The sequence below is a fragment of the Ambystoma mexicanum genome, chromosome 13, assembly GCF_040938575.1.
Source record: "Ambystoma mexicanum isolate Mex_15411 chromosome 13, UKY_AmexF1_1, whole genome shotgun sequence".
NCBI lineage: Eukaryota > Metazoa > Chordata > Amphibia > Caudata > Ambystomatidae > Ambystoma > Ambystoma mexicanum.
Genome location: NC_090938.1, coordinates 475,458,675 through 475,474,485, shown reverse-complemented (window position 1 = coordinate 475,474,485; position 15,811 = coordinate 475,458,675). Strand labels below are relative to the sequence as shown.

General features: G+C 43.3%; 1 protein-coding gene across 5 annotated transcripts in view; it reads left to right on the top strand.

Annotated features, from left to right (window-relative positions):
• MAPT (microtubule associated protein tau) overlaps positions 1–15,811 on the top strand; it is a 609,480-nt gene that overhangs the window by 283,612 nt on the left and 310,057 nt on the right. For 4 of the 5 annotated variants that reach the window (XM_069634100.1, XM_069634099.1, XM_069634098.1 and 1 more), the window contains one exon: positions 13,752–13,949. The exons of the other annotated variant lie outside the window; for it this stretch is intronic. In XM_069634100.1, the coding sequence (XP_069490201.1) occupies positions 13,752–13,949 (198 nt within the window). The remainder of the gene's footprint in view (positions 1–13,751; positions 13,950–15,811) is intronic. 5 annotated transcript variants of the gene reach the window in all.

Here is a 15,811-nt window from a genome sequence, read left to right as displayed (position 1 = left end):
ATGTTTGTTCCTCGTGTAACCTCTCCTGCTAATCTCGGTATAAACTGTGTTATATTCTAGTCCCAAAGTCAATGTATTTACTGTGCTTGTTACCTCATAGCCGCTGTTCATCCTCCAATATTGTTCAGAAAAATACAGGTTCACTTGTCCGTTCCGCTCTCTGTCTGGTCATCCACTCCCTACAGACTATTCCTTGTATCCAACCATGCTGTGACATCCTCTAGTGTTTCGAAGAAAAGGACTACAATGTCCGTAGTTCCGGCATCACAGGAACACCAGCTCATTCCTCCTGTCCCTTATCCGCCTGATCATCGCCACTCACAGGACAGTTCATCATGTCCAACCATGTTGTCACTTCCTCCGGGGTGTCAAAAAACTGTGCTTTATCCTCATGCAGTACTTTCAGCTTAGCGGGATATAGCAACATATACTTAAATCCAGACTCTCGCAACCTTCTTTTCACCGACACGTTGCTCAGTCGGAGCCTCTGTACCAAGAAGGTGTAATCCGGATACGCCGTAATGTTAGCCGATGCTCTGCTTATTGTCCCTCCTTTGCAGAAATGCTCCAGGCCCTTCTCTCTGTCCTTATAATTCAGAATCTTGGCAATGATTTACAGTGGAGGGGGTCCTGGTGGCGGCTTTCTGGTCTGGGCTCTGTGCGCTCCCTCTACCATGAACCCCTGGGTGAGCACTTGGAGCCGCATATTTTCTTTATGGTTTGTCGGGTCTGGGTTTTCGACTCCCTCCGGCAGTCCCACAATGCAAACGTTTCTGCGTGCGCATCCCTCTGCCTCTTCCACTCTGTTCTCCAGATTACGTACTTGTTGCTGCAGTGTGTACACCTCCTTGGCATTAGCTGTGCAAGTGGTCGTGTTTGTTTTGACCTCTTTTTCCAGCCCTCCTGCACGTTCGGATAGCGCCGTAACATCCTGTCTGAGGAGGTTGACGTCCACGCTGACGGCATCTATCTTGGATTCCAACGCCGTCTTCAATTCTGCAATGGCGGTGTCAATCTTGGATCCCCATGATGACTTCAGCTCCGCAATAGCTGCCAGGATCTGTTGATCATCGCGCGTCAGGGTTACCTCGACTTGTGTGCCATGCTCCTGCGCCTTTGTGTCCGCTTTAGATGCCATTTCACCTCTCTGCGTGACCCTGTTTGGTTGTCTTAGCTTGTGGTCACTCGTGCAGACTTATATGTTCAGCTGTTCTGTCTTAGTGCAGGGTATTCTATTCCTGGGCCACCAACGTCTCCAACTCCTATGTGGCTTATGTTCCGGGCCCAGCACTTGGCCGCCACCTTTTCACCTGGCCCCTGCCGCACTGACCCCTCCGGTTGCATTATTTGGGTGATTTCTGGGTCACCTAACCCGCGCTGGTATCCAGCCTTGGGTTCCCTCTGTGATTCGGTCACCCCCTCTGTATTCGCGAGTGACTCTGTTGCTGGGCTATTCTCCACTCAGGCCGTCTTCCACAGTTTGTTAGGTTCTATACTCCCAAGTGTCCACCTCTCAGGGTCTACCCTGACCAGACTCTGCTAGCTACCTGCCTGCCAGCAGCTCCTGCTGACCGGATGCGTGGCTGATACTGTTATGGTGCGCCTGGTTTGTGTGATGTCTGCAGGCCTGGGACCTCTGATGTCTTGTCACTTTCACGTTGAGGCGCTGGCTGTGCTACCATGTGTAAGCGCTGCCGTAGTTGGGCTGATTTGGCCAGGACCTCCAGGGCATTTTATGTATACCAGGCTGCACTCTGTAGTTCTTATGGTGGTCTGCCGAAGCGATGGGTCTCTTGGCCTGCGCCCCCCCGCCGTAAGCTTAATGCATGTTTTAGTCTTGCCCCTTTGTTGGGTCTTTACCTAGTTGCTTGCTGGAGAAGGCCAGGGCTCCTGCCCAGACTCGAGTGGTGGTCCGGGGGATGCTCTTCAGGTTAGTGTGCGCTCAGATGCCCTGTCCGGCTCTCCTTGGGCTCCAACACGATATTGGCATGTTGTCACCGCTTCAGTGACGTCTCAGGCCCGCCTCACCTCCGGGCGTCCCCCAAGTTGAGTAATGTTCTCTCAACCAATGTCCGGTGCAATATTGTTTCACACGCAGAATCATTCTGCAGTGTTTCAGTGTTGCACCCAGCGGATACAACATCAAGTTTGGAGCCCTTAGGTTTATGGGCATTTGTTATGTCCCTTTCCTACGAGGCTCTCTCGGCGCCCTCTCCACTCTGGCTGCTGTAGCGGCTTGGAAGACTGTTCCTGCTACTCCAGTTGTGTTAACTCCTTTATTGGGTCCGCTGCATGAATGACTGCACAGACACCACGCGGCACCCGAGTTCGTTCCACTGGCCATGTCTTCCCACAACCGCGTGGCACTGCAACCAGTACAGCCGGTTCCTGTATTTTAATTGTGGAATCCTGTGCATGCTGCAGCTTCCAAGAGTGTTATGCATTCCATGCATCAGCTTGTTGCCCGATTCATGCTATGTTGTCTCCTCCTGCCAGGGCAATTATACCAGTCGACTGTTGGTCACCGGTCTGCAATTCCACGTTCTGGGGCGAAGGGTTCACTCCTTTGTTGTATTTGCCTCACTGTTTGGGCTCCTTTACAGTGTATCCCTTCATCTACTGACGATTCTATAGGCATCGGCTGCACTGCATCTGCCGTGTTTGGCGCCTCGCACTGTCTGCAGCACGCAGATTATCAGTGTCGTCCCAGTCGCGGTGCGTAAAAGCTCTGTTGTTCCTACGGCTCCCAGCGGTTTCCTATATTATAAGGCAGGCGGCATTGTTTTTTACTGCAGCTCTGGATGTTCGCACATTTCATTTTTGTCATAACAGTAGCTTCTCACTGCAGCTCATCAAGAAAATGCCTTCATCTTGTTCCTCGCATCTTCCGACACCAGTAGTATCATTTAAGTCCTGAGAGCACTGGTTACATTGTTACTGTGCAACAGGATTATGTAGGATCATCAGGAGCCACACAGAGATGCGTCCTATTCCATGGCCACCTAGCCACGCCCCCCAGTGGTAAAATCTTGCTTCTATCATCTGCCCAGGTCAAAACATATAATTATATATTTGTCCTTTCCATGGCAGGTAATGACAATGAATGCCTTTATATAGTCGAGTTAGGATTTTGGAAACTCCATCATGGATTCCCTACTAAACAGCTCCAGAAAGCAGCAGCCAGACTGCTTTTGAAAATTAGGAAACATGAACACATACCCTCGCGCCCACACTCCCTTCCTTGGCTACCAGTTAGGCAAATAATCTTGTTTAAGGCCATGTGTTTGGTCCATACATTTGTCCATGGCCAGTGGACCAACATTCTAACTAAAATACTGCTGTTGTTACCAACTGAACTGGCGGGTCAGATCTTAGAGTGCTCATTTATTGTCGTCCATACGTTTATTTGTTCAAAACTAAGTGGAAGATCATTTTTTTATCAAGCCACCCTTAATTGTAACTCGCTGCCATTAGAGGTGTTTTTGTGATTTATTTTTGTTACATTTGTTTATTGGCATTTGAGAAAACAGCGATACTATGTCAGAAATTACATCATTCCCACTTAATCACCAGCTCATCAGCCCCAAACAATGTACAAAATGAGACTAATAACAACTTGCCTGCAACTGTCATTGCGCATATAACCCTACCGGAACCTAAAGCGGAAGCATCTAACATGCTGTGCAGATCAACTCAAGCCAGTCAGCATACCAGCCCACAAGCATGTCTCCCCCATCCCAAAAGTACTGCTTTTTCAGTTGCAACAACATCTCACAACCCTGCCATTAGAGTTGTGCCAAGAACATGGACTTTTATGATTTAGGTAAAATATAAAACACACTTATTCAGGTAGCCCTTTTGATTCATCAAAAACTCTCAACAGAGCAGAGACTATTGTTCTAAACCATTCCAGCTTTGCTGGTGGTTTTTCATTTCATCAGCGACATGCTCTTCTGTACCAAGGGAGGAAGTGTGCAGAGGTCACGATCAGGACTTCTTTTGAAAGCATGAACGTGGCTTTAAAAGTAGCACTTCTCAACACATGTAACTCTTATTGTCTGAAAGTATTCCCCAGACATGAAATAAATATTTCTCACTGAACTATATCTTCTCAAAAGGGCATTTCTAACTTGAACCACTGTCAGGTAGCATAACATCCTCACAGGACACTTTTTACCATGACTCTAAATCTAATCAATTTCACCTACATTGCAGTACCAAAAGTACAAACATGTACATTTCTTCAAAAAGAGATTTACAGTAGCGTTCAACACAAAAGACCCATTTTCTTCATCATATCTTGGATTTCAATTATGATTGGTTGTGTAACGGTGCAGAAGTACGATTCTGTCACAGAGAAGACATATTTGTTGGCAAAGACTGTTAAGTAAAAGAAAAGGAAAACATATCTGGCCCTATTTCTAAGAGGGGTTTTCCTACCTCAACAAAAAGACTACGGTCTGTCAGGATTTCTGATAACATAAAGTGCCCACAATCCTGTGCCAAAGGTATTCCCGTCCCTTACATTCTATATTAACTAAGGAAAACTGGATTCTTCTTGTTCAGGAAGGAGGCTTCTCTCGTTCTGGACTCCGACTCAAACGTTCAATCCTGAATGTTCATTTCTTGGCGAGAAAACACAGTTTCCAAGTATTGGGGGCAAGTCCCTTCCCCTGTTGTCCCTTCCCCTGTTCTTCCTCCACTTCATCATCATCTAATCAAGTCTGGTTCACTATCCTGCCAGACTTGATTTCTAACTCTTCTTGTTTCAGACAAGTTGTACTTTCACAAAACACTGCACATCAAATCTGGTTCACTATCCTGCCTGACTTGGCTGTGGCTCTCTCTTCTTTTCATGAGTACTTGTAATTCACAAAATATTCACCAAAAAGCAAAAATAATAAGTGTCGCATCAAGTCTGGCTCACTATAATGCCAGATTTGATTGTAGTTCTTGTTCCAGAAAGTAAATTGTCTTTTAGCAATGGGTCCTCGACCCTTTGTTTCTACTTCTTGCTTTTCTCTCTCTCTTGTGTGGGTCCCAGACCCCTTTGGAATATCTTGGGGTTCCCCAGACTTACTCTGTATCTTCAGATAAGAAACAATGTCATTAAATGAATTGGCCAGGATCACACACTTTGGTTAAATGTTGAAACTGGGATGTGGACAATTTAAGCAACTGTGCACATCTTCCCAGGTTTAGTTGATATAGGTATTTATTAAGGGTTTGCTTTAAATTTCATGTGCTTAAATAATTATTTCTGGCAATCCCTTGGAAGTAAACCACATTACATAATAAGCTAGCCTTTCATAGTAAACTAACGGTACACATAGAAATATGTTGAGAAATGAGAGAATGGCTTTAGTTTTATTCTCCCCATCAGGCATGCAGTCACTATAGCATCTTGCAGATTAATGTGAGCCTAACAAATCTTCCTTGGGTTTTAAAGCCATAGTCATTATTTCATAAAGCATGCAACATTATTCACCCTTCTCACTTCTGATCACTCTGTCCCATACACACTTCTAAAGGGACAAAAATCCCTGCTATTACCCACCCCCTCCCTCCCATCACTGCCTAATTGCTCACAGTGTAATGCTCTGTTGAACTAGAGCAACGTGAGGACCCTCTGCTTCCCAGAGCTCCTTGGGACAATGTCCTAGCGGCGGGACACCTCTACCGTTCGGAAAAGGTAAGGTGTACTGCTGCCAGGACAATAAGTGTGCTGAGCAGGAATTGCTCGGCACTCATTGTCCTGCCAGTGGGACACCTTTCCCGTTGTGCACCCTCTTTGAGGTGCCGATCGGGAGTGGTATCCCACTGACAAATGTCCCGGTCTGGCCATGCCCTCGGTACGCTATTGCTTGGGGTCATTTGAACACAGGGGATTTTAATGAGTCAGAATGTTGCAAGTAATTAATGAAATCATAGTAAGAAACCTAATGTGCTGTTTTCAAATCTTGCAGGCATCCATTTTGTATTATGTTTATATGCTTGTTTGGGTCAGTGCCCTGGTGGCAATAATCAAACAGTGCTTCCTTCAGCCTTTAGGGGGCATAGGCCTTTTAACCAGGGGCGTCGCTAGGGGGGGGCTAAGGTGGCTATAGCCCCTGATCTTTTGGTTGTAGCCCCGGATAGAATCTCAGGAGCTACAGCCAAAAGACAAGCTAGCCCCCAGTCCCAAAAGTTCTGACATCAGCTTAGCCCCAGGTCTTTTCCAGACCCAGCAACACCTCTGCTTTTAACTGTTGTCAAAGTAGTGAATGCTAAAGACTAACTGTGGTGTTATATGTTTCAGAAGACTGGCGTGTCTTTATAATTGAATTTTACAGATACGCCACGTCTTATGAAAGTTGTAACAGAGCATCGGCAATTAACTCTTGTATTGTAGTAGTTTAGTGTTATCCCTCAAAGCCACTGGCCGCCCTTCCTCCACCCTGCTCCTTTCTTTCAGTTGTCATGTCTCCCCCCCCCAACATTTTCAGCAAAGTTACTCCGCTGCTCCCAGACCTACGCTTCTCTAGCCCGGACAACTTGTTTACACACCCTAAATTCTGTGACCGGGTGCACCTTGTATTTTGACACCATGCACCCATGCCTCTTCCACACTTAACTGTGGCAAGGCCTTGTGAGAACCACTCTTATATGTGGCCTACTTAATCTCTGACTGTAGTCCCCTGTGTAAGCGTACTCACATAACATTAACAAGAGTGTCTCAGAATATGCATAATTTCTTAACTAAACATGACTGTAGCTACATGTAACAACATGTGCTCACTTCCTCCGCTAAGCATTATACAGCAAGGAATACAACACAAATAGGATTGTATCAACATGTGCCACATTCCTCAGTTAGATATTGCATACATGGACCAAATGACATGGACAATATGGCGGCAGCAGAGAAATGACATCGGCAAAGCAAACCTAGAAGCTTGATGCAGCATTACATATGTACATTGAACAAAGCAAACCTGGTCTAGTCCTCAGCCTAGATGTAGGCCGTTGACTGGTGTTTCTGACAACTAAACTGTTCCTTTATAGGTTGCTGTAAGGATCTTTCTAAAATAAAAAGAAATACGCTGTAGATTTGCTCAGTTTCCACACTGTAATCACATATTTCATGCTGTCTGCACATTTTACTTATCTTTGGCCCAGAAACCCACCACACGAGTTCCCTGGGCACCGCACAGTGGACTGTATGTACTGGGAAAGTTGTCAAAATTCCACTCCGAGCTAAGCCGCTGTGAAATGAGGACGCTGACGAGGGAAGCGACAGGAAAAAAAAACGTTAACCGGTCATGCTCCACCAAGAGAGACCCCTGATGGAAGAATCTGCTACCTGTCCCCTGCCTGTTCCTCGAGCATTAACTACCAGTATGGCTAAGAGTGGGGTTTAAATAGAGTTCCTGACGGGACTGAAGATTTCTTTTACTTAACAGTCTTCTGGTCAGACAGGAGTGCTTTACAATAAAGGTTGTTCCTGGCTCACCCTTTAAATGGTGTGTCCTTTATATTTCTTCCACTCTTGATGCTGACAGCATATACCGTCAAGGTGAGCTACTGACTCAGGAGAGCTAGTCCTCTAGGGATACCCACTGTTTCTCTGATGCAAGGAAATTTGGGGCAATATCTCAGGCTTCCCATTTTGTCTCCTTCATGTGAATGGCCATTGATTTCAAGTGAGAACCGACAATCTTTTGGCTATGTCTTCCACCAAGAGTCTTGAAGTAACTTGCTTAAGTGTTCTGGAAGACTGGCTCATGGGCTGAGTGTTAAGAGTGCTCTAAAATTCCACTTATGATCTTTATTAAAGACTCCATCTACCTTTCAGTCAGCAAGTGTCTTGTTTGTCATGGCTCTCAGTTCGGGGAGTGTGATTCTTCTACCCTGCCCCCCTTCTGCAGGAGTCTGTCCTGATACATTCCGTCTTGTGGCCAATGCTGGATTTGACTATTATGGACTTCATTGATTCACGATCCGTCACCCTTTCACATGGTGGCCCTGAATCATGCTGTGCCCATCTTCATCTTGTATCCAGACTTGCAACATGATGTGTTATTACTGACTTCTGCAATTGTATTATTGTATAAGACATACAATTGTAATTGTATGTCTTAGCTCTTGCACTATCTGAAATGTCAGGCCGAGTACGATAGTTAATTTCACATCCTTACTGTTCATGGCCTGTAAGAATGTCATTGTATTTTCCATTGTTCCCTCCCTTGCCTTGAAGCGCTTGGAAACACATTGTGTATAGGTGCTATATAAATAAACGTTCATATCGTATCATATCAGGAGGCTCCGAGAGTTGGGGGGGATTTCTTCTCTGACCTTCCACTATTCCTTCCTAAAGGTTTCTGTAAAGTGGCTTATTTTGATATAGGGTCTTTTCACCTTTCCATTATAACATGGGAATCTTGCTGGTCTTTGCTGGTTTTTGTATCCATGCCTCTCCCAGTAGTAGATGTTCTAAAATTGCTGACGTTTGCCAGAGAGTTAGTTAGGATCTGTCTGCACATTGTGACAAGGTCAGACCTCTGACCTTGTCAAGTGGGCATGAGAAACCCTCTCAGCCTGAGGTGGGAGGCCTACCAAGGAGTAATCCAGACCCAGTCCTACCCCAGAGGGTGAAGGTGGCAGTTGGTAGGTTCCCTTTCCTGTGTCTCTTCTCCATGTGCCTATCTATGTATGTGCTGTGCCAATTTGCATCATCCCAAGCCTCTAAATTCATTATTTTGCAGAGATACAAGAGACACAGGAAAAGACCACCTGCAAGAAAGAAAACCATCTGCGCTCCACGCAAATCTATCTAAAACCCCCACCAGAGAGTGAGTCACCGGGAAAGAACCACAGGTACTGCTTTGCAGTTAGGAGCTCTACAAAAGGGGTGTACAGACACCACTAGGTAAAGTTAAGCAACAAAATGAAGAGCCGGAGCTCCTGCATAACTGCTGCCGACACCACATGCCAGCCTCAAACTGCATTGCAACGAGACTGGTGTGGCCCCCTTAGACTACGAAGAACAGAAAGCAAAACCCCTCCAAACAGAGACTGGACTTACCTTAGGGATGGTCAGGCCAGAGCCCCACCCCTCCCCAACATAAACTGGGACACAGTACAACACGAACCACCATTGTTTTTCTGTGGCTGTCCCGCACAGAGAAAGGGAGCAGGGCTTACAGCACTTTATGTGTATGTAGCACCTCCCAGAAGGGGAAGACAGAGCCTAATTGGCCAGGGACAACAGACCAAATGGACGATAGGGAGAGGGTTAAAGAAAACAGGAAGCAGAAAGTTGTGGATTGTTTGGGTGAGGTCAGAGGCGAAAGACCAACAGACCAGCGGGAGGAAGGACATTGGGGTGGAGTTAGGAGGCAATGTTTGGAGCAGGTGAGGCATTAGTGAGTGCAAGTGGTACTGCGTTGTGTGTGTGAAGGACCAGTGAGTGCGTTAGGAGAGGGAGTGCAGGGAGTGAATGTGATGTGCTTGTGTAAGTTAAAGGAGGGTGTCTCAGTAGAAGATGGGCTGGAAAAGTAGTTTGCGGAGGGGTGAAGTAGTGAGGAGGAGGGTGTAGTGTGGAGGGAGCCCTGGTGTGGAGGAGGGAGTATTAGGGTAGTGGAGGAATTAGTAAAATAAAAGGGTGGAGACACGGCTTAAAGTGAGAGACATCGGAGGAATAGAGGAGGGAGTATAAGCAGGGAGGTGGATCGAGTTGGAAGGAGGAGATAAGTAAGAGGGAATCATCATAAATGGAGAACGGAAGGAGTATGTGGACTGTTTAGCAAGAGTACCGAATCAGGGAGAGTGTCTGAAGGGCACTTCAGTCCCCCTTTTAGTCAACTAATCACTAATGGATAGGGTAGGGTCAATCTAAGTAGTCTCTCAGGGAGGTTAGATAGATAAGACATTTGGCCTTTAGGTTTTCACCTCTAGCGTAAGTCAGAAATTAGACAGTAGGGGTCAGTGTTCTATACCTGGGGAGTTGAACACTAGGGCTAGGGAGGAATGGTGCTTGTTAGAAGGGAGAGAGAGAGAGAGACAGAGAGAGACAGAGAGAGACAGAGAGAGAACCATAGGGCCCTGAGAAATCTTGTAATAAAACCCTTTGAACAACCATGAGGGTCGGGTATTCCTACGGCTATCTGTGACAATACATTGGAGTGGAAGAAATGTAACCATCCATTTGTTTTATTTCATTCTCGACAGTATTAGGCAGAGCTAGAAGTATGTCTTACCATTAAGGTTGCCTCTGCATTGTGCCCAAGCTCAAATGGACTTAAATGACTCAGGCTGTGCCGGTGCAGATGTTGGATCTTGGTTATGCAGCAACAAGGTCTTCCCCCTCTACTTTGTTCTGCACTACAGGCTACATTGTGGGTTATCAAGGTGATCTCAACCTAAGAGTTGAGATCCTCTAAACTGTGTCTTTTTAATTTGGAATAGTATGTATGATATGCAACACTGTAAATAATTTATATTGAACTTGTGTGATTTTTTCTGATAGTAGTTTGGAGCACCCGTACTACGTTTTCTAAATCCCCATTTAGTTATGATAGTACAAGAAAAAGTGATAAAGAGATAATGACTACATTGCATGTCTACTTGGCATGTGGGGTGTCTCTCCTTTCCAAGGTGACCCGTTTTAAATCTGGGATTGTGGAGTTCCAACATTCATTAGCAAACCAGATAATCTTGCAAAACTCAAAAACAAACTAAGGGAATATTAGTGCATGGCCATTTTCACCGTTTCAATCTTCCACTTCTTGAAAGTGGCATGATGCCACACCATACTTCTTTCTTCTTGTAAATGTTGTTATTATGATGGCTTCTCGAATTGCTGCCTAGGTGTTTGTAGATCTCACATAGTCAAGCAATGCAAACCATAAAGTCTTAAAAAAATAAGTGACTCGTAAGGCTTTATATTCTGGAGATGTGCATGTGACCTTCTCTGAATACACGCATGTTAAGAATAAAATCCCTTTTCTTATTTTGAAACATATTTTGCCAGAAACATGGTGTAGACCTTAGTGTTCACCACTTGCAAATGTTTTTCATTTACGTAATAAGGATAATGAAGTTGAGAATGTGATGGAGCAAGTCTTCGGCATGAGAAATCATTACTCAAAGTAGTTAGTTGTCTTCATTATTGAGTCATTGATTAACTAAGTTTGCTTGTGTGTTTCACACTACTCCAAGGGTCTTATTGCTGTATGTAAGCTTACATCTGCTACTTAAACAGAAGAACTTACAATAGATGCTTACTGGTGGTAAGTGATGGGTTGCCACACATCTCTTCTGTTAATATATTCTATGCCTTTGTGGGCTGCTCTGCAAGTTTATAGGATAGATATAGACTAAGAGAAAGCAATAATACCACATTTGGTGCGTTTCCATGAAGACCCATCTCAAAACTTTTATTGGCGCAAGAGTAGGTATGCACTTGCACATTTTCTCACTTGCACCCAAAAAAGTGGCAGCCCAATTCAATGGGAGGCATCCGAATGAGTGCATCTTAGATGAGCTCAGTCAGATGCCCCCCCCCCTCCCCTTGGCGCAAATAAGGAAGCGTTTCAGGGCATTTTAAAGTGCATCCCAAATTCTCAAAAGTCGTGATTTGTTTTTGTGGTGGGCATTCTCATCCCCTAAATTGGTTCAGGGGCAAAGGGTAAAAGGTAGAGTCAGCATTCCTCCGTTGAAGCCGATCAAGGTTCACAAGAAGAAAAATTGGCTACCAATGTTTGTTCTTGTCTGCCATCTTTTGCTGCATGGCTGGAGCTGCTAGTCTGTAAATAAATCATAGGTAAGAGGCATACACGCACATTTTAGATAATGTGATCATGGTAGCCTCCTGGTGGTCCCTACACTCCTTCACTCCTAAACTCTTGATGGCAGCTGTTCAACTGAGGCAGATGATGAGTGTGGAAAGGAAGCAGCATGCTCGGACTGCAGCAAAAGCTGTACTCCTGCCCCATTTAAATGGTTATGGAGATTTATATTGCTGGAAAAATAATGTTTAACTAAATAAGGAAACTATTATTTATGAAAATAACTATTAAGTATTTTAAACAATCCTAATTTTGTATCACATATAGTTTCTCTGTCATGTTTTGACATCTAGGGGACGTTTGTGGCATAACAATACAGTTAAACGATATGAAGTATCTAATTTCCTACACATATTATTATTACATCTGTCAGATATATTGCATTACTTTTATTTTTTCATTTATGGTGCGATACCCCTGAGCCTCCATTCATGCCCCTTCCCTTCCTTCAAAATCCACCACCCTACACCTTTACTTTAGAAGGATAGCCAACAATATTTTATTGAAACAGTACTATACGATTTTATTTCTTATCGAAAACTTTAAAACAAAATGTGTTTTGTTGTTTTTCAAAACAAGGTTTTTCCCAACAAACATATGACTGGATACCTCTTTAGTTGTGGTAGTTAGTATTGAGAAAAGGGACCTTCTTCTCTGTTATCAGGCCTACCAGTCATCACTGCTGTCACTCGTGCAAGTGTTGACCAAAGCACAGCAAAGTGTGCACTGCGTTCCGGCGTATTCTTGCAAATTGCGTTCTGCAGACTCTAGTGGCAGATGGCAAGTGCAGATCCAAGTGAAATCATTGGACTGCTGCCTTAGCAGTATTCTGTGTCTTCTTCAGTTGAAGTACCTAGTCTAAATCACCTTCTACCTGACTTTTAGTTAGTTTAAAGCTGGCATGGGCACAACGAGAATACGAGGAATGATCAAAGGTTGCACAAGGAAGTAGACATGAATTGCGTGGAATTGTGCCAAAGGGGGCATACAAGGTATGAGGCTTTGTTTTATATCTGTTGCACCTGATCTGCAAAGCCCCATTTAGAGGATAATCTGAAGGAAGGCTGTGGCAGGATCTGACGTAACCTGGCATGTAGCTTACCTATCGTTTACTTTAAACATTGTTTGAGTCGCGAGCATCACTTCTGCTCTGCTCTTAGTTCACAAGCTATGGTTATTGTATTTAGTTGAATATGCTGTGTTCCATTTTTTGAATACGATACACTTGTATATACATTTGTATGTAACAACATGTAAAAGGAAACCCCTGTTTCAACGCTCATAGAATGCAACCAATGGGGGCAAAAGGCAACCCTAAACCACAATGTTTATCATTCTTTAGTGCTTTTAAATAAAGTCAGATCGTTTACAAGAAAAAAGGGGTAAGCAAAAAGAAAATGGAGCCAAGATGAAATGAAAGAATGTAAAAGCTTTGATGTTTAGAATAAAGTTGTGGCCTTCAATAATGAGAAATATATCGGGAAGGCTGAAGCAGAAAATAGCTGTTCTTTTTATTGTTTATTATCTCAAACAACATTGAAACTTTAAAAGATACTCACATCCATGAATGCCTCTAAGCATACCCCAAGTGTAACCATATATTCCATCTATTCAGACCTTTAAGTGTTGTTTTCTGTGTTCTTGGGAAAATTCTGGTAGGATTAGGAATCATTTCCCAAGCTTGCCACTCTATCACAGACTCTCAATCTACAGTGACCATTAAAGCAGCAACCGCTGAAACCGTGAAAAGCAACTATAATTTTCAGGCAATTTATGTTTGGAAGAAAGCTCACATGCCAACCTCTGGAGATTGCACCTTTAAATTAAACTTTTATTTTAGTTCTGTTCATAACCATCCATTTAATTTTGTTTTTGTCATGCTGATTTTTTGTTATATTTTTAATTTTATGTTTGCGTTTTAAGACATCTACTCCTTCCTCTGCTAAAAACCTGCAAACTAGATCTTCCGTAATCCCCAAACGGCCCTCTTCAGTTAGCACAACCCCTTTGAAAAAATCCTCCAGTCCTGCTGTGTCCTCGATATCAACTTCGGCTCCTAAACGAGGCACGCCAGTCTCAAGCCGATCTTCCAGTACAGGAATGAGGGCAATGACACTAAAGGTAAGAAACCTCTAAACATTTTAATGCATCCATGTGTTTCCCCACTTTCACCAACCAACTTTCCATGTGGTACTCTGTGCTTGGGACATTTTCCTTTCCTTTTGTTTTTCCAGTGTGTTATTGGTAAGACAAATTCTTTACACTTGAACCTTTCAGGGGTACAATAACTACATTGACTTGCCAGCCAGAATAATTGGAGATGAGTCTGTGTTTTCTTGTTAGATTTGAATTAGGCCAAACTCACTTAAACATACGATTTATGCTACATTAATACCTGCTTATTTTTCCATTTGTAATATTTCTTTTAAAGAAAATAATAAAAGGTAATTACCCAATAATCATCGCCAAAATCATAGTATATTTGTGTCTGTTTATCACAAACGGTTTAATCTATGTGCTTATAACTGTATACTTTTTGCATTAGTTTATTATTACCCACTACCTAACAAGTTTATCAACGTGGTTGACCACACAATAGGAACATTTCCATGCTGGCCTCTTACATTAACATTAACCTATTAGATGTTGATATTCGTGTTACTGGTCTGAAGTGATATGACACAAATTCCATCTGTGTGAACAGTTGTTCTGTTTAGTTGTATGGTGTCATTATAAATGGCAAGATCAAACCACTATTTTCATATTGGATTCACTTTAACACAGTTATGTAATAATGTTTGGTTGCACAGAACAAAACAAAATAGGATAGGAGCAGAAGTGAAAGTTGTTCAATTTGTTTTTGTACAGTGATGCAAACAATATGCTGAAATTGAAATGTATAAGTATAATTCAATCAGTCTTCACATACTATGCATCAACCGTCCCAGACATATTTACTTCAACCAATAGAATGTGCAGGTAACAGTGAACATGACCCAACAATATTCCAACAAAGAGATGTTTAAAATAGATGCATTTGTTCTTTTCATGTGACCCAATCATGGCTGCATTACATTGTACTTCATGGGTGAATATGTTATTGCCTGTAAAACGTGGTTGTACTTCTTGGAGAATAAAGTGCTCAGTAGCAAGGAATGGGCCCACAGCTGTCCATGTGCTCAAAGCCTGCTCTTATGGGGGAACATTAGTTGTTCTTAGACCATGCAAAGCTATATGAAAAATAGTAAGCAAAGTTGAGGGCAACCCCATGTAACAAAAGCTGCTTTCATCTTTTACATTGAGCCAGGGTAAGACTGTAATTAGCCGATAGTCACCAGTCATCTTTAAATCACAGTGAACATTCTCTGGCCGCATATATCTCGCCAAACATCAAGTTACTTTTAAATTTAAAAAAAAACTTCTTCTCAGTAAAGATCCAAAAAATTGAAATCATGTATCTGCCTGCAGTGCCACATTCATTTCAGAGGAGGTGGGGAACTAATTAAACAGTGACATAACTGTACTAAAGAGATGGTGATGGGGTATTATATTACCGTAGACCTTAGATAACCTTACTTCTTGCCTGTCTTTTCTTAGAGCTTGTTAATTTTATTTGTAATAAGGCATGATGCATCCAACTTTGCGATTTTTCAAGCAGGGATTTTCTTTTTGATCTTTAGGATTCTACAATAAAACATGAGTATAACTATCTGTTGCAGCCACAATGCCCTTATGAGGTATTCCCTTAATTGAAACTGTCTTAAAGGGCATCATTGAGGTGTAGACACCGGCCATGACTGTGACCCTCCTAGACACTCTCTAGAAATCCTTATACCTGGGTGGCCAGTCTTCACTGTTGATGTTGTGTGGTACTGCTGACAATTATGGAGCTTAGGTAGCAGCTTTAACGAGGGCTCAGTAGAAAGCTGATACATTCAGTACATTCAGAATTCCCTACCTACTGACCTCAGAGCTGACACATC